This window comes from Siphateles boraxobius, unplaced genomic scaffold, assembly GCF_051911475.1.
Source record: "Siphateles boraxobius isolate OS27281-9 unplaced genomic scaffold, OSU_SipBor_1 19, whole genome shotgun sequence".
In the NCBI taxonomy this organism is placed as follows: domain Eukaryota; kingdom Metazoa; phylum Chordata; class Actinopteri; order Cypriniformes; family Leuciscidae; genus Siphateles; species Siphateles boraxobius.
Window position 1 is genome coordinate 11,623,850 of NW_027508799.1, and position 25,633 is coordinate 11,649,482.

The following is a 25,633-nucleotide window of genomic DNA, read 5'->3' on the forward strand; positions in this document are numbered from 1 at the left end:
AAACACACATATTAATGGTGGTTTACATGTCAGGACAATAACTTCTAGTGGAAAGACAACACTTCATGAATTTGATTCATTAAATGATATTGTCAAGTGCTTGAAACCGGAAACAACAGTCTAATGTGTGTGTGCGTGTATTTCAGACCCCTCCGCAGTCACCGCCCTGCGGTCCGATAATGAACTCAGCACACACAGTCTGTTGGTGAGCTGGACGGCAGCTGTGGGTATATATGATGGATACAGTCTCCAGTTACAAGATGACAGTGACAGAGTGATTGCCAATGCCTCTGTGCCCAACACTAACAACCGCTACCTGTTTAAGAATTTAACGCCAGGAAGGTGGTACAAAGCACACGTTCAGACAATCACTGGCACTGCCAAAAGCAAGGACGTCACCACTAAGGGACAAACACGTAAGGCACCTTTTGTGTGTTTAACGTAACATAAAATCAAAATGTACTTTTACTATTGTTATTCACAAGTGGTAGTAATAATTTCACTCTTAGTAAGTTATGCAAATGAAAGGTTAAATAGTATTATGAAAGGTAGCTACTGCTAATTAAAAGGTTGAATAAATTAAACACTTCTTATCTGTAGTAAAAAGGATGCTTTGTGATTTAGTGTATTGTACAAACATCATTGAAAACATGCTGAAATATTTGAAAACAGTTATTTTTTTATGTTGGTTCACCCAAAAATGAAAATTCTGTCAGTAATTACTCACCCTCATGTTGTTCCAACCTCGTAAGACCTTCGTTCATCTTCGGAACAGGTATTAAGATATTTTTGATGAAATCTGAGAGCTGGATCACTCCTCCATAGGAGGATTTCCTTCTAAGGGATTGAAACTTGCCAGCCCCGAAAAATTATTAAAGATATAGTTAAAATAGTACAAGTGACTACAGTGACTCAATCTTAAGTTTATCAAGCGACGAGAATACTTTTTGAGCGCAAAAAAACTAAAATAACGACTTTATTTCAACTATTCATTTCCTTCTCTGTGGGCCTCTAGTCAGTTAACTTAGTGTAATAGCGTAGAGCTACGTCACACATACAACAACAGAAGCTTACGCTATTACACTAGTGAACTGACTCGAGGCCCACAGAGAAGGAAACAAATAGTTGAAATAAAGTTGTTATTTATTTATTTTTTGCGCACAAAAAGTATTCCCGTCGTTTGATAAACTTAAGATGGAGTCACTTTAGTCACTTGGACTATTTTAACAATATATTTATTAACTTTTAGGGGTTGGCAAGCTTCAATCCCTTAAGAAGCCTATGGAGGAGTGATCCAGCTCTCAGATTTAATCAAAAATATCATAATTCGTGTTCCGAAGATGAACAAAGGTCTTACGAGGTTGGAACAACATGAGGGTGAGTAATTACTGACAGAATTTTAATTTTTGGGTGAACTATCCATTTAAGTTTCGAAAATGTACCACTTGCTTGTGAAAACAGTACAGAAGCAATTAAAAAAAACTGTTCCTGGTTCTATTGTGCATATTTTATCCCTGCACATGGTTTTTATCCGTAATAATTTTTTGTTGCATTATAAAATGCTATGTCTTTGCAATATGAAAATGTAACTTGCACCAAGTTAATTCCACAGATAAAACCAAACCCCTAGCATTTGAAGCATCGATATTAAAATTCTTAGGGCCAGATTTACTTACATCTTGCGGCAGATCTTTTGGCGTTAAAAAAATAATGTACGGATTTACTAAAGACACACAGTGGGAAAATAACCCTAAAAAGGCGTGGACAGAGATATATTTGCGGCTGGCCTTACTGCAAATGCATCTGTTGAAGTTTCCATTTCAGACGAAAAATTTGTGGGAGGAGAGTATTTAAATGAGCCACGCAAAGTGATTTACTTAGGTTTACGTTAGTCAATTTACTTGTATTTGCACCATTATTTAACGTCCTGAACAAGCATGTCTTAAACCAGTCGTAATTTGCACTGCTGTTGGTAGTTTGTGTTGGTCATTATTGTTATGTGGATGCAGGAGGTAAACCCAAATGCAGACAGAGTGCGATGAATAAAAGGTTTATTGGTAACAAACATGAAAAACAAAACCCACGAGGGGTTAAAAATACGGACAGGACAGGGAAACTTAGACTGACAAGACTAGAATATGACTGTACGAAAACAAACAATACTACTAATAAAATGTTCACAACGACACGACCTTCCACAAAGTACTCACAGGTAAGATAAGCACGGAGAATGATACACACATTGTTTGACACAATGAACCATAAACTCATAAACTGATAAGCAGACATTTATTTTCATTAACGATAAATGGACGGATTTTGTGTAAATACATTTAAAAAAACAGTAAAATTCAATCATTTTTTAATCCTAGAAACATTTTACAATATAAACTGAAGTGTATTGAAATGCATTATGTGTTTTTAAAGATTACTTGTAATTGAGTGTCGTATGACAGCAAAGGTAATCTAAATGTATCAAAATGAAAAACGAGCATGCACAATTGATAATAATATACAAATACACACATACACACACATATTTAAATACAAACTAACACAGAAAAAAAGAGATTCCAAGTCTTTACCGATCAATGATGAAAAGACAGTTTACAAAACCTGTTCTCCAAATCTCCTCAGGTCCAGCAGCAGTGACCGGACTACACATATGTTCCAACACAAGCAGCGAGCTTTCATTCTGCTGGGCTGCAGCAGAGGGCCGAGTGGACGGGTATGATCTTGACCTGTACGATCAGGACAAGATCCTACAGTCTCACAGGAAACTGGGAAAAGATGCTCTGAACTGGTCCTTCACACACCTGTTGCCAGGAATGTTGTATAAGATGATGATCTTCAGCAGGAGTGGGATGCTGAGCAGTCAGTCATCTATATGGGCACGTATAGGTGAATACTGAAGCTCTACTCAATATTAATGAATTATGAATGTTTCCCAATTAAAATGCTTCACAACATGTCCCTGCTCTCCCCAAAAAACACTCTATCACTCTTCATAGGTGTCAGAAACTTTATTAAGAATCAACACTTGCCCCATGGGATTGATTTTTTTAGGGACTTTTTTACCTTCATTATAGCACAAGTTTAACACTTCAATCAGTAGTTACAACCCCATAAGTGGATCAAATATATTATTAGACTATTACCAGAACTGAAATTAGAACTAAAATATATTTCTTTAACAAAAGTAAAACTTAATACCAATAGGAGCTTGCAAAAGAATAAAAAAAACCCTGTAAATGTGTGCTAGCATAATATGAAAATGTCTTGGGTTACACATGTAACCCTGTTCCCTGAGAGGAGAACAAGACGCCACGTCATGACATTGATGCTTATGGGAATGCCACTGCAGGAGCCGGTGTCTGAAGTTCGTGTCAAAATGCGCCAATCTGATTGGCCAAATGTATGGACGTCATGACACAACATAGTGCGTAACCAAGTTCATAAATAGACACCAGAACTTACTGCCAAAAGATATTAATTCTGCCGCTTGTAAACTGAACAATTCATGTAGATTAAATCCTTAAATTTGAAGAAATCAGTCGTCATCGTCAACCTTGACACGGACCTCATACGCCTCATCGAGGCTTTCTCATTGGCCAGTAAAGCAATGAGTTTCCCCTCTGCATCTCCCACTATGCCTCCACGCAGGTGATGCTAATTACTACATCAGTGTATTCTGCAACACTTTCTGGGGCGCCGTACTTCCCACGCGGTTTCGCCTGAAAAGTCACCTTGTCGTTGCCGTATACACTGTTCATGAGTTCAATTGTTCAGCCAATTTCAGCGAGCTACTGCTATTGAAGCGTCCACGCTGGCTCCAAACATCGGTTCAAATTAGTGCAAAGAATCCCCACCGAACTTAATCCACCAGATATGCTTTTGTATTAACATCTGACTTGCATGCTGAATGGTAAGCTCAGCAGAATCAATCAATTTTCAGCTCAGACAGAATCAACTCCTGAGCGCCACTATTGCAGTAACGACTCCTCTTCACGACTCCAAGTCGATAAGCACAGCAGCAAGATGTGTCAAACATTAAAATAAATAAACAAATACAATAATCACCATATCTCCCCTGGCGTTTCCTGCAAATGACATACAACAGCAGTGTCTATTCTCAGCTATTTATCATGAACACATCACTTAGTAATGCTTTCTAAAAGTAGCTCCCACAGGAGCAACTCCGCAGCAGTGCCCGCTCTCGACTCCACATGTGGACATAACTGGGAGATGTGGTCCAACTTCAGCTCTGGCAGGAGCACCTCCCGAGTGTCACTGCTGCAATAGTGTCTCTCGATCATTACTCCACGTTGATAAACTATCTCCATGGCTCTATCTCGTTGAATGCTTCCGGTTGAAAGGGTACGCTGGCACGTTTTGGCTTCCGCTCCTCTCTCCCATTTATTTTTATTATTTTATTGTTACATTGTTATTGATGAGTATTCATTAAGAGTTTTGGAGTATGCGAAGAATGCCTATTTTATCGTGATGTGGAATTACGCTTCACCCGTTGGATTACTGCTTTTATGATGTGGAATTACGTTTCAACCGTTGGATTACTGCTTTTATCGCTGACTGTTCTTCGCTGGAATCGCCTCTTCTGCTGTCCCTCCCAGGACATTTGCACCACTCTGAGGTCTCGGAGGGTGTGGACTTCTCCAACATGGCCTTAAGGTACACTGCTCGCCAACTGTCGAACCTTAAGGGTAACTTTTATCTGGAGAATGACACACACACTCTCTGCAATCATATTGGAATACTGAGACCGACGTGCTTTATACATTGCTCTTCAAGGCGCAGTTTTTCCTTCTCATCATCCACTGTTACATCGACTGTTACTTATCCTACATTTCTGCGCAAATCTCAAACGCTGTTGTGTAGGCCTAGGGGGGTTAATTTCAACAACTTGTAGGTTCTTAAGCGCGAGGTGGCTCCTCTGGTTTCATTTGCTCCTCGTTTGTTGAATTCGGCATTTTCCTACGAACAATCTGTCAATAACAAGGCTGTGATATTATTTGACATTGTTACAGAACGGAAATTGGATCTTGTGTGTTTAACGGAAATCTGGCACAAAGAGTCCAATGGTTTTCTTTTTAATGAACTTACTCCTGCTGGATATGGTTTATTTAATCTCCCACGTTCCTCTGGCAGAGGTGGGGGTATTATTGTGCTATATAATCACTAACTCAACATGAGTCCTGTGGATGTTCCACAGTTTAACTCATTTGAATGTCTATTTTTGAGTGTATCTGTCCCCACCTCCACTGCCATAGCTACAGTCAAGTCAGTCAAGTCAAGTCACCCATTCATTTATATAGCTCTTTTACAAAACAAATTGTTTCAAAGCAGCTTTACAGAGATAACAGGAAATTAAAGTTGTAATAGTATTATAGGTCAGAAGTCAGATGGGATCAGAACTTTCACAATATTTATCCAGTTCATCTGGTTAGGGGTCGGAGTCATCACGCCGGTATGGAGATGAGTTTGTTGAGGTGTCCATGAGGCCTTCACAGTGTTGATTAGGCTGGCACTTCAGGGATGCGTTGTCGTCGTATCCATGTGATGGTCCTTCCTCAGATCTGGATACGGCCTGGATCCGTCGGTTTGCGGTAAACCTCGGGATAAAAAGAGAGACTAATATTAGCGTAGACGCCATCCTTCTGATGATGTACAAAGTGTCACAGTGTTGGGTTTGTGTTCCCCTGATGTCCACTAGATGTCCTCCTTTTCCTTCTCCGGACCACCGGACTCAGGACCACCGGAACGGGGATCATCTCCCGACTACATCCTCCACTCTTGCGACCTCCGCGGGTCCCCGAAAACCTGGCCAGACGAGTTCCCTCAAATGATTCCCTTCTCTCGAAGGAAGGGGTCTCGGGTAACTTTCTCGCCGCGGTCTCCTCCGTGATATGAGCCCACAGAGCGAAACATTCGAAAATGTTCATACGCGGTGGCAGTTCTCCAGATTGCGACCTCTCCCCTACGGTGGCTGGGGATGAGGACCAGAACCCCCTACTGCTGGAACTATTCATGACAGAGTCCTTCTGTAACGATCCACACACGGGGAAACAAGGGTAAGTTCCAAAAGCAGTAGTTTATTAGGGATCATCCAAAATCGTACATCCAGTCCAGGCAAGGGTCAAATCCAAAGGCATTCCAAAAACAAGAAAACAAACACGAACAGTCAAAAAAAACAGGCCACCAGAAGTGGTGTGACAATATACAAGGACTCTGTGACACATACTTTAACAGACAGGGTTATATACACAGGGAATCGACAATGATAATGGGGAATTGGCTGAGTGCAATGATCAGTGATAAGGAACAGCTGAGTGCAATGATGAGACAAAGGATCGTGGGAAATGTAGTTCATCAGTGAAGGACGACGTGGGAAAAGGAGGACATCTAGTAGACATCAGGGGAACACAAACCCAACACTGTGACACAAAGTACATCAGGATTTATGGGAAGTATTTCCGGTTCCGGCTGATCTAAACTATACAGCCTAACATTGAATTATAGCAATCTATAATGTGTTATGTGTATGCTAAGCCAAAGAGATGTGTTTTTAGTCTAGATTTGAATTGATTTGATTGTTCCAAAGTTTTGGTGTCAAGTAGGAAAAGGATCTACCGCCAGCAGTTGATTTTGATATTCTAGCTATTATCAACTGGCCAGAATTTTGAGATTGCAATAGACGTGAAGGACTATAATGGGTTAAGAGCTCGCTCAAGTACTGCAGAGCTAAACCATTTAGTGCTTTGTAAGTAATCAGCAATATTTTAAAATGTATACAATGTTTAATAGGGAGCCAATGCAGTGTTGACAGAACCGGGCTAATATGGTCATACTTCCTGGTTCTGGTAAGAACTATAGCGGCTGCGTTTTGAACTAGCTGTAGTTTGTTTATTAAGCGTGCAGGGCAACCACCCAGTAGAGCATTACAATAATCTAGCCTTGAGGTCATGAACGCATGAACTAATTGTCCCTCATTTGTCAATGAGAGCATATGACGTAATTTAGATATATTTTTAAGATGGAAAAATGCGCTTTTACAGATACTAGACACGTGACTTTCAAATGAGAGATTGGTATCAAAGAGCACACCCAGGTTCCTAACTGACGACGAAGACTTAACAGAGCAGCCATCTAGTGTTAAACAGTATTCTAGGTTATTGCGTGTTGAAGTTTTTTGTCCAATAATTATAATCTATGTTTTTTCAGAATTTAGAAGTAGGAAATTACTAGTAATCCAATTTTTGATATAAGCTATGCATTCCGTTAATTTTGTGAATTGGTAAGTTTCGTTAGGTTTTGAGGAAATATAGAGCTGAGTATCATCAGCATAACAGTGAAAACTAATTCCATGTTTCCTAATGATATCTCCTAACGGTAGCATGTACAGAGTGAACAGTAGCGGTCCTAGTACTGAGCCTTGTGGTACGCCATACTGAACTTTTGACCGATAAGACATCTCTTAATTTACTGCTACAAACTGATGAACGGTCAGATAAGTATGATTTAAACCATGCTAGTGCAATTCCACTAATGCCGATTCTAGTCTATTTGATAGAATGTTGTGGTCAATGGTGTCAAATGCAGCACTAAGATCAAGTAACACTAATAGAGAGATACAACCACGATCGGATGATAAGAGCAAATCATTTGTGACTTTAATGAGAGCAGTCTCAGTACTATGGTACGGTCTAAATACTGACTGGAAATCCCTGCAGATATCATTTCCTTCAAGAAAGGAACACAGTTGTGAGGACACTGCCTTTTCTATTATCTTTGACAGAAAAGGCAGATTCGAGATCGGCCTGTAATTGACTAATTCTGTAGGATCAAGTTGCGTTTTTTTAGCAAGCGGTTTAATCTTAGCCAACTTAAAGGGTTTTGGTATGTATCCTAGAGACAAAGACGAACTAATGATATTGAGAAGATGATCTATGACCTCTGGAAGCATCTCTTTCAATAGTTTAGTCGGTATAGGGTCTAACATACAAGTTGTAGATTTAGATGAGTTAACGAATTTGCAAAATTCTTCTTCTCCTATAGCAACAAATTAATCAATTTTTTTCTCAAGGAGACTACAAAGCACTCCCTGATGCGATATGGTTGTAGACGGTTGCATAGTTATAATTTTGTCCCTGATATTATCGATCTTATAAGTGAAGAAGTTCATAAAGTCATTACTGCTGTGTTTCTTGTAAACTTCTGGGTTTGAAGCTTTCTTTTTCGTTAGTTTAGCCACTTTTTCAAATAAATACATAGGATTATGTTTATTTTCTTCTAACAGGGTTGAAAAATAAGCAGATCTAGCAGCTTTTAAAGCCTCTCTGTAAGCAATCGAGCTCTCCTTCCATGCAATCCGAAATACCTCTAGTTTTGTTTTCTTCCAGTTTCGCTCCATTTTTCTGGCTGCTCTCTAAAGGGCCCGGGTGTGCTCGTTGTACCACGGCGTTGGACTATTTTCTTTAATCTTCTTTAAGCGCAGCGGAGCAACTGTGTCTAAAGTGCTGGAAAAGAGAGAGTTAAAAGTTTCTGTTGCAATATAAAGTTCTTCTAAGCTATCCGGGATGCTGAGATGATGAAACTGATCACAAAGATTATTGATAAAGCAATCTTTCGTGGCAGAAGTGATAGGTCTAACATATTTATAACACGGAGTCGGCTTTGCAGCCTTGGCTAAATGTAATTTACATGAGACTAGATAATGATCTGAGATGTCGTCGCTCTACTGCAGTATTTCAACGGCATCAACATCTATTCCATGTGATAATATTAGATCTAGAGTATGATTACGACAATCAGTACGTCCTGACACGTGTTGTCTAACTGACATGTCTTACAATGTCTTTAAATGCCAATCCCAATGCATCTTTTTCATTATCTACATGTATATTAAAATCACCAAAAATTAGTACTTTATCTGCAGCCAATACTAATTCTGATAGAAAGTCAGCAAATTCTTTGATAAAGTCTTTATGGTGCCCTGGTGGCCTGTATACAGTAACCAGCAGAATTCTCAAACGTGATTTATCGTTTACACTATATATTTTTACATTAAGCACCAACACTTCAAAAGAAGTATATTTAAAACTAGATTTCTTAGTGGTTTTGAAAATATTACTATAAATTACAGCAACACCTCCCCCTTTGCCTTTCGGACGAGGTTCATGTTTATAACAGTAATCATGAGGGGTGGACTCATTTAAAGTAATGTAATCGTTTGGTTTTAGCCAGGTTTCTGTCAAACACAGCACATCTAGGTTATAATCTGAAATCATATGAGCCATCATATGCCATCATATGAGCCATCATAATCTGAACCATGAGCGCTTTTGAAGTAAGGGATCGAATATTCAGCAACCCAAGCTTTATCGTTTGCTCATCTGTATTATATCTGTTTTTTATTTGTTGAACATCAATTACATTTTTAACCTTAGCTGGGTTTTGGAAGTTTTTTGTATTTCCAAATTCGGGGAACAGACACAGTCTCTATATGATGATATCTTGGTGAAAGAACCTCTATGTGATGGGATTTATCTGACCTTGGGGACGAGAGGCCGCTAGCAGACGGTCGGTTTAGCCAGTCTGTCTGCTTCCTGACCTGAGCCCCAGATTGTCATGTTTTATCTCTAAGACTAAAACAGTCTACAGGCCTCCTAAGAAAAAATAAAGACTTTTTATCTGAATTTGCATATGTTATCCTTGCCATGGCTCAAATTTGAGAGAGCTTTGATTTTGGGGGCCTTTAACATCCATATGGACATAAAAGATTCAACAACAACAAAATAGTTTTTTATCTTTATTGGAGTGCTTCGATTTGAACCAGCTCGTGGACTGTCCTACACATAATAAAGGCCATACTCTTGACTTGTTAAATTTTAAACGGCTCATTTGTGTCCCAGTTATACACCTCTGACTTAGGGCTTTTCTGATCATCTGTCTATTTCTTTAAATATGGAACTGCCTGACATAAACAATTACTCTTCTCGCATTCTTAACTATCGCAAATGGAGATCGATTGAACCCTCTGATTGATCTGATTTTATTGGTTCTTCCTTGAACGTTTTTTCTCCATCTGATGCATTGGAGGATAAAGTTCTCATGTTAAATTCTGTTCTCTCGTCTGGCCTGGACTTATTTGCACCTTTGAAATCACGACTGATTTCCTTCGGTCGATCTTCTCCATGGTATAATGAGAATCTGCGTGCTATGAAGGTGTTGTGTCGTACAATGGAGCGTAGGTGGCGTATGTCTGGCTTGACTGTCTTTCACCAGGCCTGGAAGGAAAAACTACTTGAATATAGGACCCAAATTGCATCGGCAAGGGCTGCGTTTCCCAAAAGCATCGTAAGCCTAAGCTGATCGTAGAGACCATTAGTGACAATTGTTCTACGATCAACTTAAGCTTACGATGCTTTTGGGAAACAATGCCAAGGTCTGTTTATTTTGGACAGATAATTGACAACAATCAGAATAACCCAAGACAATTGTTTAATTCTATTAACAAACTACTCCAATGTAACAGTTATTCAACTGTTCCAGCTTCAACTCACCTCTGTAATAATTTTCTTGATTTTTTCAGCTCCATGATTGACAACATTCGTAAATGTATTATCTCTGCTCTTCCTTTATCTCTTCCTCTCTCAATCACTTCTGAATTTTCCGGTATCCTTCTCTCAATATTTTGTTACATTTTTGTACATTTTTTTTACATTTGACTATCACTCTCTTTGTAATGAGGTTTCAAAAATGAAAGCTGTCACTTCCGTTGTTGATCATGTGCCAACTTGTCTGTTCCAAACATGTTTTGCTATTTTATGTCCTGCTGTACTGAGTATTATAAATGATTCTCTATGCACTGGTGTGGTGCCAGCAGCATTTAAAATTGCTGCTCTGACCCCTGTACCAAAAAAAAGGACACAAACGTTGACAACCTAAATAATTTTCATCCCATTTCCAATCTTCCTTTTCTCGCAAAAATTTTAGAGCGAATTGTTGCTACTCAATTGCACTCCCATCTAGCTGCAAATAATCTTTATGAGCCCCTTCAATCAGGATTCCGTAAACTCCACAGCACTGAAACAGCATTAGTTAAGGTCACTAAGGACTTGTTAATCACTTCTGATTCTGGATGTCTTTCTATTTTGATTCTTCTTGATCTTAGTGCTGCTTTCGACACTGTTGATCATAATATTTTACTTACTCGGTTAGAATCTGTCTTTGGTGTTTCTGATACTGCACTAAGAAAGATAGAAAGAAAGATAGCTCTGATAGAAAGCAGTTTGTCGCTATATAATACTAATAATAACAATAACCATTATTTTATAAAGCGCCTTTAAAAGCAGCTTCTCAAAGTGCTGTATACACACAATAGACAATAGTTAAAAGCAAACACATCAATAGGTAAATGCAAGTTTAAAAAAGTATGTCTTAAGTTGACCTTTAAAAATGGCATAAGTCCAAGAGGCAATTCCAAAGGACAGGTGCATAGAAGGAAAAAGCCCTATCACCCATAGACTTTAAGCGAGTTTAAGGAACCACCAGCATGCTCGATTGTGAGGAGCGCAATCTGCGATTCGGAGTGTAACAGTTAAGCTAGATAATTTGGAGCCAGATGGGCAAAGACTTATATGTAAGCATCATAATCTTAAAATCGATTCGGAACCTAACTGGGAGCCAATGCAAGGATTCCAAAACTGGAGTGATATGGTTGCATATTCTGGACCCAGTTAAGATCGTAGCAGCAGAATTTTGTACACGTTGAAGCTTTTGTAGTGTAGATTTAGAAACACCGGCTAAAAGAGCGTTATAGCAGTTTGATATGCAATCTGGTGTTCCTCAATGTTCAGTCTTGGGCCCTATACTTTTTAACATCTACGTTTATCCTCTTGATCAACTTTTTAGATCACTAGGTCTCAGTTTTCACTTTTATGCAGATGACACCCTGGTTTATATACATTCAAAACCTGGCTTTCTCTATGTATTTCTGAGATTAAAAAATGGATGTCTAGAAATGTTCTGTGTCTAAACAGTGACAAGACAGAGGTAATGCTCATTGGTTCACCACACCAGCTACGTAAGGCTGGGTCTCCAACTTTAAGATGGTTCTACACTTCAATTTCAAACAAAATTAAAAAATATAGCTAATTGCGTCCCATGTTGTCACTCCAAGTAGCTGAAAAGTTAATTAACATCTTTGTATTTTCTCGCATTGATTACTGCAATGCTTTGCTGGCCGGGGTTTCAAAAGCTACCCTTAACAAACTACAGTTGGTTCAAAATTCTGCCACTCGAATCCTGTCAGGAAACAGGAAAAAGGATCATATCAATCCTGTATTGGGATCTTTACACTGGCTTCCTGTCAGATTCCGTGTTGATTTTAAAATCCTTATGCTTACCTATAAGGCTTTGCATGGACTGGCACATCATTATCTCTCTGACCTTTTAACCCCTTACACTCCAGCACGTGATCTCCGCTCCTCGGAAGCTTGCCTTTTAATTGTTCCGCTTACTCGTTTAAAATCCATGGGTGATAAGGCTTTTTCTTCGAATGCTCCGAAACTTTGAAATTCCCTGCCAGCTAAGATTAGGCAAGCTGAATCGCTTAGGGTTTTTAAATCATCTTAAAACTTAATTGTTTAGGGTAGCTTTTACATAATTGTTCGTAATTGCCATATTATTATTATTATTATTAATCGAACATTTCATTATATGTTTTTATTTGTTTTTTTGTTTTTCTGTCATTAATGCATTGTTTGTATAATTGAATGTTTTATCATGTTTCTATTCTTGTGAAGCGCTTTGAGATGCTACTTTTAAAGGCGCTATAGAAAATAAAGTTTATTATTTTTATAAATGCAACAGCAAGACATGTACAAGAGTAAAGCCCCTGAAATTCTCCTATAGCTCCCCAGGAGCCTTCCCCAAGCCACAGCGACAACAGTGCCCAATTCAAGCCAGCCAAATACGCTTAACCTTATTAGTTTAAAGATTATATGGGCAAAGGAACTCGTGAAGTGAAGTTCACAATGTAATTGCATGACTGCTATTTTTTGCTGCTCTAGTGGAGAAGAATTACCTCAGGTCAGTCCTTCCCATAGTCTGTACGGGTCTCCCAGCCCCTTTCTTTACGTGGGGGAGCTCAAAAAGCCACTCTCTCCTTTTGCTCCTATCTTTTATCTTTCCTGAAGCTAGGCCCAGCTCGAGCACAGCTGGAGGAGACTACCGGCTCATGGACCCGGTGAGGGATTTCCTGAATGCCACAAATTAACATTTTGCCTCCTGATACCTAGCAACGACCATATTTACAGTGTCGACAAACAGGCCTCTTTCTGGTACAAAGAATTTACAGAGCGCACTTCAAGATCAAGAATGGGGTCCTCTGAGTAAGCAGAAAGGGCCAGAGATATGGAAATATTTATCTCAAAATCTCCTTCTACATCCCTCGAGAAGAGAGCCAAGCGGGATCAGACCTTGCAAACATTGAATCTCTCGCATTGCTGACTGAGGGCTGACCTAGCCCACTCCCATTCACATCACACACATTGGGTGAGAGTTTTTATGAGGACAGGGAGTCACACACATCTTAAATCTCGACCCTGACATGATGACAGCATTTATGGTATCTATTTATTGACTTGGTGTTGTGACGTCCATTCGTTTGGCCAATCAGATTGGCGCGTTTAAACAGGCTTTCCTATAATGTCAACATCACGGCTTCAAGTTCCACTGGAAAGGGAACTTATTTTCAATTACAAACAAACTAAAATCTAAATCCACACTAAACTAAACTAAATAAAACTAAACTGAAATAAAAAATGTAACAAAATAATTTTTTGAATCTACCAATTTACAAAACTGGATCAGGCATTCGTTCAAATGTTTGACAAAGTTTTTTTGTTTGTTTGTTTCCCCAGCTCCTGCCTCAGTCAAAGAACTGCATGTTGAGAATCAGGGTCAAATGGACAGTCTTCTTCTGAGCTGGACACGTGGCCCTGGAGCACTTACTGGATATTCAGTCTCTGTAGATGGCTTTGAGCAGCATTTGGGTCCAGAGAGCACTCAGGTGGTCTTCCACAGACTAGTGGCTGGTCGGCTTTATCCTGCGACGATTCAGACCTGGAGTGAAAATCTGTCCAACACTACGACTGCAGTAGGGCGCACAGGTCAGTGATGCTGCAAGTCAGAAAGCCCCAAATTAACGTTTCACATTATCACTTATCTAATGCAATAGTGATGGGCCAATTTCATTTAGATTTTTAAATATTACTTGATTTAAAACAGTCTGCAACCATATCTTCTGTACTCTTCTCTACTCCACTGCACATCTCCTTTTTTTAGTGAGTAATGACTTTATTTACACTTTTATCACATAATCATGCTTATACTGATTTGTGACCTTTTTGGAGCTCAGCAACACTTAGCTTTCATCAAATAAAGCAGCTTGGACATTTTGCTAAAACCAAAGCACAAGCAATGCACAACAGGTTTGAAAGCTAAATCACTCCTATTATATCAAAACAGTTCCAGCACCACCATCATCAATGTCCGTCAGCAGCTCTACCAGCTCAGTGGAGATAAAGTGGCATGTCCCATATACAGGAGACTATGATGATTTTGAAGTGACGTGGTTTCCTCAGGACAAACTTCAGGTTTCTAATAATCATTCCACTCAGCGTATCCTGGAAGGACTTTATCCCGGCCGGCTCTATAATATCAGCCTTCGGACTGTCAGTGGGATGACAAACAGTCCTGTGACCTACAGCAGTCCTGTTTACCACACTGCCAGAACCCGTGAGTGTTTATCCAGTTTAATATCATACAGTATTTAAACAAATAAAAAAAACTTTAAAGTTAAGCATGTGATTAACCTGATGAAAGAAAACTGTGGGTTTTGTTTTGCAAATGGCTCTTTGATTTCAGATTTGTTTGGAATCAGCTCTGAGTTTGAATACAGGTTTTCAGAATCAATTCCTTTAGTCAATTCTTAAAATTTATTGTCATAATTCTTAAGAAAAAAAGTAATAATAGGACACACTCATGATACTTAAAAAAGACTTGTATTGATGTACCCAACAAGAGTAACCGAATTAAGCCGAGAATAAATCGAAAAAAAAAAGAGAAATATGTAGTATTTTGGTAAATAAATGTAATGAACACAGTTGATTACTACTAGGCATTGAAAAATAATCTGTTCTTTCTGGGATCGACTTCCAGCCCTAGTATATGGGCCATAGAGCTCAGAAGGTTCCCTTGTGCATCCTTATGGACATTTTTGTCCTTTTCAGTTTTTTTGTTTTTTTTATCACTTCGCCTGTGTTAATGCTAACTGCGTAAATTTTGCCACAGGTGTGTATTTTTATTGGAATTTTACTATTTTACCGCCATTTTCTTTAAAAAATCTTTTTTGCACTAGCTACACAAAATACTCCCACTCAGCGCCTTTTGGACCAAAATGGCCCCATTGAAACCCATTAAAACTGCCATTTTTAATCCCAGGTCCTTTTAACTATACAATTATGCAATCTTTGTTAAGAGGCTTTCATTTTGTTGGCAAGGCTTTAAAATTTTAATTTTTACTATTTTTTACCAGATGGTGCCATTTTTCCAGGTTTGGCCTATAAAACAAATATCGCTTTATTCCTGTTTTCTGCTTCGGTATATTTTAGAGCCAATTGGATAAATTGTGCAACGATAATTGTGTGGGTGTGTGTATGGATGTCAGAGTGTGGTTTGTATGTGTGTAAACAAAAAAATGTGTGTGTATATGTGTGTGTGTGCTTGTAATATTTGAGAGAGAAAAACTCAATTGCAAATCTAAAATCCAATTATTGTGTACACCAGTGGAGTTTTGCTGGCACCCAATGGGGAAAATCTGTTACTGCGCACAAACAAAATCTTACCGAAAGCTCATTTTTTGAGATATCATCCTCAAATTCGGAACACAACTTGTTTAGATGTATGGCTTTGAATTTATATCAGTTTTAGAGTTCAACATGTTTCATAAAATATATATTTTATATAAAATAACGATAATAATGTTCATAAATAATTTTCATAAACTTAAACCTCTATACAAAATCTTTGGTTTCACTTTTTTCACTTGTTTAACTTCAGCAATAATCTGCCAAGGGTCCTCTTTAAAATGAGACCAAACTTAAGTCTTTGCTCCCAAGCCTAACATTTTTATGACAGTTTTTTGACATGGACATTTTTGTCCACTTTGTAGCTATGTGTAACTTTTTTTTTTGTTAATGCTAACTGCATGAATTTTGGCACAGGTGTGTATTTTTATTGTAATTTTACTATTTCACCCCCATTTCCTTTGAAAAATCTTTTTTGCACTAGGTTCACAAAATACTTCCCTCTCAGCGCCTTTTGGACAAAAATGTCCCCATTGAAACCCATTAAAACTGCTATTTTTAATCTCAGGGCCATTCAACTATAAAATGTTGCAATATTTGTTAAGAGGCTTTCATTCTGTGGGCAAGGCTTCAAAATTTTAAATTTTACAATTTTTTATCAGATGGTGCCATTTTTTTTAGGTTTGGCCTATAAAACAAATATCGCTTTATTCCTGTTTTCTGCTTCGGCATATTATAGAGCCAATTGGATAAATTATGCAACGAAATTTGTGTGGGTGTGTTGGTATGGATGTCAGAGTGTGATTAGTATGTGTGTTATAAAAAAATATGTGTGTGTGTGCATGTGTGTGTTTGTAATATTGAGAGAGAAAAACTCCAACTGCAAATAACAAATGCAATTACTGTGTGCACCAGTGGAGTTTTGCTGGCACCCAATGGGGAAAATCTGTTACTGCGCCCAAACAAACTCTTACCGAAAGCTCATTTTTTGAGATATCATCCTCAAATTTGGAACATAACTTATTTAGATTTATGGCTTTGATTTTCTTGCCGTTTTAGAGTTCAACTTGATTTATAAAATATATATTTTATATAAAATAATTTTCATAAATCATTTTCATAAACTTATACCTATATAACTTTTTTGGAGATTTACTTATTATTATTTTTTTACTTCAGCAATAATCTGCCAAGGGTCTTCTTTAAAATGATACCAAACTTAAGTCTGTAGTCCCAAGCTTCACATTTTTATGACAGTTTTTTGACATGGACATTTTTGTCCTCTATGTACCTATGTGTAACTTTTTTTAATTGATGCACAAGGGTTAAAAAAAAAGGATATAAAATTTGACCAGAAAAGTGTGGGTGAGTTCTGGATTGTGCATTGAGGTTTGTACACAAACATGACCAGCTAAGAAATTTACATATAGCATGTAGCTACATTTACATTTAGCAGACGCTTTTATCCAAAGCGGCTTACAAAAGAGGAACTAAATCATTTAGTGAAAAAGCCAACAATATTTGTGGTTCAGTGCTTGCAGAAAAGGTGTGTTTTCAGATACTTATGGTCTCAGCAGTTCGGGTGGAGGAGCTGAGAGGGTGAAGGTTTTAGAGAGTGAATTTGTGAATATTTGCTAACAAACTCAAATATTAAACTTTGTATATAGCTTTAGATACGTCAAGAGATTTATAAGAGATTTATTTTTCTCTACAGCTCCACTTTCAACTCCGAGCTTCCACTGTTTCCCCTTAAGCTCCATCTCTGTCTCCTGTTCCTGGATACCTCCAGAGTCCGATTATGACTCTTATGTAGTGGAATGCCACAAACAGGGCTCCAGGACACCGGTGTACACTTACACACTGGGACACGACGCTCTTTCGCAGCATTTTGACAGGCTGGAACCGTTCAGAAACTACACCCTTTACATCACAGTGATGTCAGGAAATAAGCAGAGTTCAACCTCAAAAAACAGCGTTATCACTATGATCGACAGTAAGTGACAATAGAACACAGTCTTGCTCATTCTACTTGAAATCACTAACTCTCATGAAAGACTTTTGGTGCATATTACTGTATAATGTGATCTCAACATGGCAGCCCACTTAGTGTAAAATAAAACAGCTTTTTCTAGATCAGATTTTAATGAAATAATTGTGAGTTAAGGCTGAAATAAACTATACTTTTGCACAGATTTCAACCCTGATTTGCAGTCTAGACGAGTCAATGCTAGTTGCCTAAGGTCAGAACCAGTTTGCAGGTTTTGGGCAGTCGGAGTTGACAGATTTCACAGAAAATCGCAGACTTTGATTTTTTACTTTAAGACTATGATTCTGCCCAGTCGAGGGATATCAAATACGTTTGACATTTTGAGTTGTTTTAGAACACATTACCCTAGTTTCACACTCAAGGTGTAAGCCTTGTCCCAGACTAAAATGCATGTTTGAGCAGTTTTAACTGAAAGCAACATGCACTGATAGATTGTCACAATTGGCAGTTGTAATAAAGTGCACAACAAAGGAGATACTCAAAATAAATATTTAATCCAAGAATAAAATTTATAACCAGGAGAGGAAACACAAACACACTGACATCAAATAACAACAGTAATGCAAGACCAGGAACAAACAGAAACATCTCGGTTACGTATGTAACCCTTGTTCCCTTTCAGTCGTTCGTGCGTAGTCGAACGTGCCAATGCACATTGGCGTGCGAGATCTGCATCTCACACTCCACCCCACGGCGCGGGTATAAATACTGAAGTGGATGCACGCACCAGTTGTTTTTCCGCTGAGGAGCCGAGCGGAGCCCGGAGTCAGCGTTGGTCCAGCAATAGTGTGGATGGGACTACGTCTCCGTTCCCTCCTTCAGGGAACGAGGGTTACATACGTAGCCGAGACGTTCCCTTTCAGTCACTCACGTTCGACGTAGTCGACGTGTCGCCTGATTGGGATCCCAATTAAAACGCCACTAGTGCTGCCACCTTCCAGTGCTTCTAGACAAAAGCCTTATGATCCCCCCGCATTATTTGAGGTGGAGATGGGACAGGGCTTAGGCTAGGGAAGTCACTGCTGTTCCACAAGACCACTGGGAAAGCGTTCTCTTTTCGTTGGAAAGAAATACGGTGCGGAAGCCACACACTTTTCCCAGTTGACCTGAAGACCCAACTGGCTATGTAGCACTCGAAGAGTAGGATTTGTACTGAGACTTCGAACCCTCAAACGTAAAAATGCAGGATGGCCTGCGTTGCTTAGGATAGAGATTTGAGGTACGCATCCTTCAGGTCGAACGCTGGAGACCAATCTCGGATACGGAGCATTCGAAAATGCATCTCTGCGTTAGCAACTTGAACGGGGGCTTGAACAAGGCCTGAATCAAGAGTTGCAGGTCTGAGATTGGCCATGAGTGCCCTGGCCTGATAGATTTGTAGTAACGCCATGGCATGCATAGAGGAGGGGGGTTGCCCACTGGCTTTGTAAGCAGCTCCCGTCGGAACGGATGAGAACTCACAGGCCTTAGAGGGGAGATGAGGATCCTCCGTCCAAAAGGCAGTGGGCGCCGGACACAGGTGCACCTGTGTCGCGACAGACAGTTCCTCTGGAGGGATAGCCTCGTAACCCACCACCGCTCCTCCGTCAAGGATAGTGAGGGGGGAGGAGCTACTCAGGCAGTTTCTTGCCGAGAAAGGTGTCGTTCACAACCTGGTAAACTCTCCATGCACTTTGGGAAAGAAAGGTACTGGGGCGGCGAGCTGAGAACCAGTGCGGCCCGCTTCGAAACACCAATCATCCAAACGAGACTGTTCGGGACACAGTGGAGGATTTCACTCGCCAGCCTCAGCGGCCTTGTTTCAGCATAGCTGACATTTCTGGATCTGGCTCGGATAACGTTACACCCCCAGAGGGACAGAACGCAGCCGAGTCATCCTTTCCAGAGGACAGCTCACCCTCCGATGCTGCAATCGGCATCCTGTCCTCTGGAGGGGCCCCGAACGAAACCGCTGGTCGGTCCATTACAGAGGGACCAGCGTGCTCAACGGGGGGCTCCAACGGCTGCGGAGTTAGGGGCCCACAGGGATTGGTTACCAGGCGGGTAAGCCTCACTATGATCCTCTGATCACCCATTCCACACGGCTGCCAAAGTGGGGTGTGGTAATGGGGACTCAACACCGCGATAGTCATGTTCTCGTAATGAGAACATGAACTATCCACAAAAGCTGCTTCAGCGTGCTGAACAGGGCCTGAAGTTAACTTTTTTGACCACCAGCCACGGTGGCAGGTGGATTTAAAAAACCACCTGCCACAGTAACTTTTTATCAGCCAATTTTTTTGTTTGTTTTGTTTTTTTGCCTCATAAAGGTGAAAAATAGAAATCACACAAACATTGTTCTTTAACTTGTAAGAATTCACATTTAAGTGCTGTCAAGTAATTAACAAAATCATTATAAGTAATAATAACTCTTAAGGGGGTTGCACACCGGATGCGCGTCGCCGCGTCGCGGAGAACTACCTCTTTAAAATTCGAACAAATTATTTTCTATCAGTGTACACACACCAGCGGCGCCACTCGGCGTCTGTCCGCGGCGCCCAGCAACGGCTCAGGACCTTGTTCAAAATCCTGTCGCGCCACAGAACGCCGTTTACATAGTTTTACATTAAATGTACATTTATTTGTCTCAAATCGTCGTTAATGTATATACTGACTTCACCCTGTAATGCAATATGCATTTAGTTTTACATGCATTCACAGAAATCAGCTGCTTGAATGAAAATTGTTGATGTTATCGGACAGACGAAAAAAATAAAATAATAATGAATCACTCAATTCTCATTGGCTACCCGCCAATGTGGCAGGTAGATTGACAGTTTTACCCGCCAATTGCAAAATTCACCCGCATTTGGCGCGTGGTCAGGTGTTAATTTCAGGCCCTGGTGCTGAATAATAATTTTTTTTTCAACACGTGATGCAACCATTGTGACTGTCAGAGGGAGACAGGGAACGACCGCATCCAGAAACGCACGGATAGAATGACATCTTTCCAAAGGCGCAAACGAGCCCGTGTTGCTCTTTCAGGAAATGGGACCCGTCACCAGTGCCGGAGCACACAGGGGAATGACCACGGCAACACTGAACAGTGAAATGAAACAGTGAAGCACTCACTTCTTTGCCCTCTAACCAACCGTCAAAAAACAAACAGCACTGGGAGAGTCTTCCAGAGGAACACCGACACACTCGCTCGTTGAAAACTTCAACACTCTTCAGAGACATCGACACCGGTCGGCTCCGAAGCGAAAGACAACTGGTGTGTGCATCCACTTCCATATTTACACCTGAGCTGTTGGGCGGAGTGTGAGAAGCAGATCTCGCACGCCAATGTGCATTAGCTCATTTTAAAAGTACTCGAAGATGATAGGCTCCCTAAGCGTGATCCCAATCAGTCGACATGTCCACTGCGTCGAACGTGAGCGTCTGAAAGGTAACTGAGGGCTTAAATACATGAGGGCAAACAAAGAAGCTTAATTAATGAGACACACCTGAATAGAATAGTCAGATCAATCAGAAACCATAGACACGATGAGGATGACTGAACTACAGTAGTCAACATTTGTGGATCAAAAGTCTTTCATCAAAGTTATACTTGAATTTTTAACAATACCCGTTGTCTTAGGATAACTGTGATGACCTTTTTTGACCCACTTCAAATGTTGACTACTGTAACAAACTGGAAAGCTAAGGCTGGGCATACACTGTGTGGTTTTCGTCCGATTTCAAACCGAATTCTGACTCGTGCTACTCTTTTTTGGAGTCGGGGCGATTTTCAGTTTTGTCGTGCAGTATACAGCGTGAAACAAGAGGTTTGGTGAAACCTCTTCCGACTGGCAATCGGATGGTCGGATGAATTTCTGACATGTCAGAAATTTTGGTCACCCCTCGTGAGGGTATTGCAGAGTGTAGAGAGCTATGAACCCATTGCCCTAAACTCAGTGTTTTTCCCTCATTGCACCTGCGTGAAAACCGAAGTTAAACCATTTACTCTTTAATGCATCAAGAAAGGGTAAACCATATTACCCACATCTTTTAAGTCACCTGCGTGTTCAAGGCTATACTCAGGCACCTCTTTTATTAATTTACTTGATCATTAAGTTAATTATTTCACTTTTCACTTTCACTTTGTTTACTCATTTATGTCATATTTGCTTAATTTTTATTATCACGGGAACCGTTGTACATCATCTGGCAATTGGGGATAAAGAAACATGTCACATCGTAAAAACAATTGGAAATTTTACCATTTTTTTAAACCATGAAGACAAATCAGTGGATATCAAACAAGCAATGTGCAAACTAAACGCGTGACAGTTATGCCGGTGAAGAAGTCAATTCCCAGTCAATTATTCACTATACAGAAAGTGAAAGTAAAAATTGATGAGCTTTCAGCGCATATTCTGTCAGAGACAAGGAGCGATAAATCCTTCTTTAACTGCTGATAACAGTGTATAATAATTTTAGACAGTTAATAATTTTAATTATAGGCCTATAATTCATTGTATAATCCTAAAGGTTTCTAAACATTAGTTCAAATGTTTTTTGTTGGCTGATTGTAAACTATTTAGTGCATTACCGCCATAATCTGGAGATTAGGATCAGATACTTTTCTACCATGACTCACCTACCACCCCCAAGGCCCCTCAAATTCTTGCAGACCATGGAGATTGAAGACGATATATTATAAAATATGTGTTCTATTAATTTTATATCCTTTCTTTATATTCCTATCCTGTTCTTATCTAATGTTATCCATATGCATATTTTAAAATCATACTTTTCAGATATTCTAATATTTTTAAGTTGCTTTCTTTCTTAAGATTGAACAAATATTTTAATGATAAAGTGTGATTGTCACAACTGATGTGGTAGTTCTCAGAATGAAGATGAGGAAGATTAAATGCTAACTTTCTTTAATAAACATGAAGATAAAACATAGAGTAAGGCAGACAGAACAATCAAACAAACTACTTATACATAGACAAGAACCGACAATGAACTGAAAGAAACAGGGGTATAAATATACACAGAACTTAACAACAGACAGCGGAACATAATCAGTAACCAAGAAGACTAACTAGCAGGTGATCAAGACTGAACTGAAGCACATGAAACCAACACACAGAAATGAAATGAACACAAGACACAACATAATACTGACAGTGATCTCCTATCATCCTAATTCCATCTATTAATTTATTTATTTCATTAGTATATTTACTTCAATCCAAAATAGCTTGTTCTACTGTTTCACTTACTCCATATTCTTCACATAAATTTGTTGGATGCAATGTACTATTTAAACTTGTAAGTCCTATTTCGAGTGTTGATATTAAACACTATTCTCTCCTATAACCGCCTGAACTCCTTCTTTTCCCCACTTGTGATAGGATTGTGTAAAGATGTCTGCCTTTTTGGTCTTCTAGATTGACAAATGCAGAGTCAGAAAAAAAAGTATTCTCTATCTTCATTTCATGTACCAAGAAATCTTTCCATATCACTAAATTTAGACTACACTGGCTAACCGTTCACTACCCCATTCAATATAAGATACTTCTTACCACATTCAAATCTTGCCGCTCTGTATATCTCCGATCTCATTCATTCCTACACCCCAGTTTGCACATTAAGGTCTTCTTATTCTGGCTTATTACCGGTCCCACGGCACAAAATAACATTGTTTGGTGGCAGGGCCTTCTGTATATCTGGACCCAGAATCTGGAATTCGATTCCCCAACACATCTGTTGATCTCAAATCTTTACATGTTTTTAAACCCACATTAAAACATATATTTCCCCATATTTTCCAGACTTTTGCCTTCGATCTTTTTCATATTATGTTTGCTAATCTGTATCTGTACATTTTCTTTATGGTTGCTGTCATGTTGATTTTTATTTTTTCATTGTAAAGCAACTTTGAGTTTGCTGAAAAGTGCTATATAAATCAAACTTATTGTGGTTTAGTTTTTTGGCAAGGGTATGATGCCTAGTGTTTTAAAATCTGTTACAATTTTAAAAGACATGTAGTGTATTCAAGCCTTTACAGTATTTAAATAATACTTCTAATGTATAACTCAGATGTACCTAAGTTGCCAAAATGCTACAACAGAATCTCAGCAGGTTAATACTTATTTTTCAGGGCCCCCCGTCCCACCGGTGACAGTACGGGTCAGTGAGCGGTCCGTGGTCATCACCCATTTGACCATCCTTTTTAATTTCAACTGTAGCTGGTTCAGTGATGCTAACGGGGCCATTCGTTTCTTCTCAGTAATCGTCACAGAGTCAAATGGTACCAATCATTTTAATGTAAATTTTCCTTGAAATTGAATTTATGCAATTTATTTATTATCCATGATTATGTCTAAATGTAAGAAACCAAATCCAGTCTCATTTAAATTTAATTTACAGGTGTTGATAATGTCCTTCCGGAGCAGAGACATCCTCTGCCATCTTATCTGGATTACAGACAAAACCACTCCATCAAAACATACCAGACAGGCTACTTTCACAGCCTGTGTGCAGAGGGACCTGACAGCAAGATCCGTGTTTTTGAGATAAACCTTGGAGCAGGGATGAAACGTTTGGGAGGAGCTTGCAAATGGGATCCAGAATCTATCCAGCATGGAACGCATCTTTGTGACGGGCCGCTCAAGCCCAGAACATCATATCGGTACTGCTGAATTGTTTTATGTACTATTTGTTGTAGTTTCTGTCTTACATTTAAGGTTGTAAACAGTAGAGTGTTTATTAATCTCATCTTCAATGTGTTTTAGTACAAAGAATTTTATCTTTGCTTTAATTTTTTTTTTTACAATGTAGTGTAACAAGTTTGTCATTTAGCATTTAAAATTGATAATTCATTTTTTTGTGTGTTTGAATATCACTCCTGAACTGTCATAATTAACTCACCATCATACTTTCCTTCTTCTGTGGAACACCAGAAAAGATGTTTAGCAAAATATTCATGATGCACTTTTTCGTTGAGTTAAAGTGAATGGTGATGGGTACTGTAAAATTCTAAACATGATCAAAAAGTGATTTAAATGTTATATAATTGGCATTTGTCCCCATTCATATTCAGTGCATGTGTAGCCCCTCCAGTCCTACTCGCCCCGCTCCAAGCTGGACTTGGACTTGTCTGGTGTCTCCAGCATGGGAGGAGGGCATGCTAACAAGGATGCTTAAGATCACAGTCTCTAGCATAAGTCGCTAGTACATTCTTTTGCATGGTTGTGTACACAAGCGCTGAGCGCCTGACTCAGCTGTGTCTGAAATCGCTCACTCATTCACTAATTCCTATGTGGTGTATGGCATTTGAGTGCACTATATGGCCCTGTCCCAAATGGCACACTTCATATGCACTTTCGGTCTTGTGGACTTGTGTCCTATTTGTCATTTTAGGTTTTAAAATGTGCTAGCGAGCACCCCTTTTGTGGTCGATATTCACACTCGATTCGCAATTTTGCCGAGCCTGCACTGTCATCCTCATTTATATAGCGCTTTTAACAATGTAGATTGTTTCAAAGCAGCTTTTTACAGAGATAAACATATAATTTAAGGTGACAGAGATTGGTTTGGTTTTATAGTGGTTCTTGAATAATGTTTTTTCCAGCTAAAGTTAGTTTTGATTGATTCACTTCCGTCGAAATGATCATTTGTTATTAAATTAGGGGCCGCTAAGACGACACCGTTCTCTCTA

At 39.3% G+C, this 25,633-nt stretch overlaps 1 protein-coding gene across 1 annotated transcript in view; it reads left to right on the top strand.

The window, feature by feature from the left end:
* The window catches only part of ptprb (protein tyrosine phosphatase receptor type b), a 77,101-nt gene that overhangs the window by 32,134 nt on the left and 19,334 nt on the right, over window positions 1–25,633 (top strand). The window contains exons 12-18 of the mRNA XM_077235268.1: window positions 147–416; window positions 2,638–2,901; window positions 13,944–14,192; window positions 14,551–14,820; window positions 17,605–17,883; window positions 24,074–24,223; window positions 24,343–24,604. Of these exons, the coding sequence (XP_077091383.1) occupies window positions 147–416; window positions 2,638–2,901; window positions 13,944–14,192; window positions 14,551–14,820; window positions 17,605–17,883; window positions 24,074–24,223; window positions 24,343–24,604 (1,744 nt within the window). The remainder of the gene's footprint in view (window positions 1–146; window positions 417–2,637; window positions 2,902–13,943; window positions 14,193–14,550; window positions 14,821–17,604; window positions 17,884–24,073; window positions 24,224–24,342; window positions 24,605–25,633) is intronic.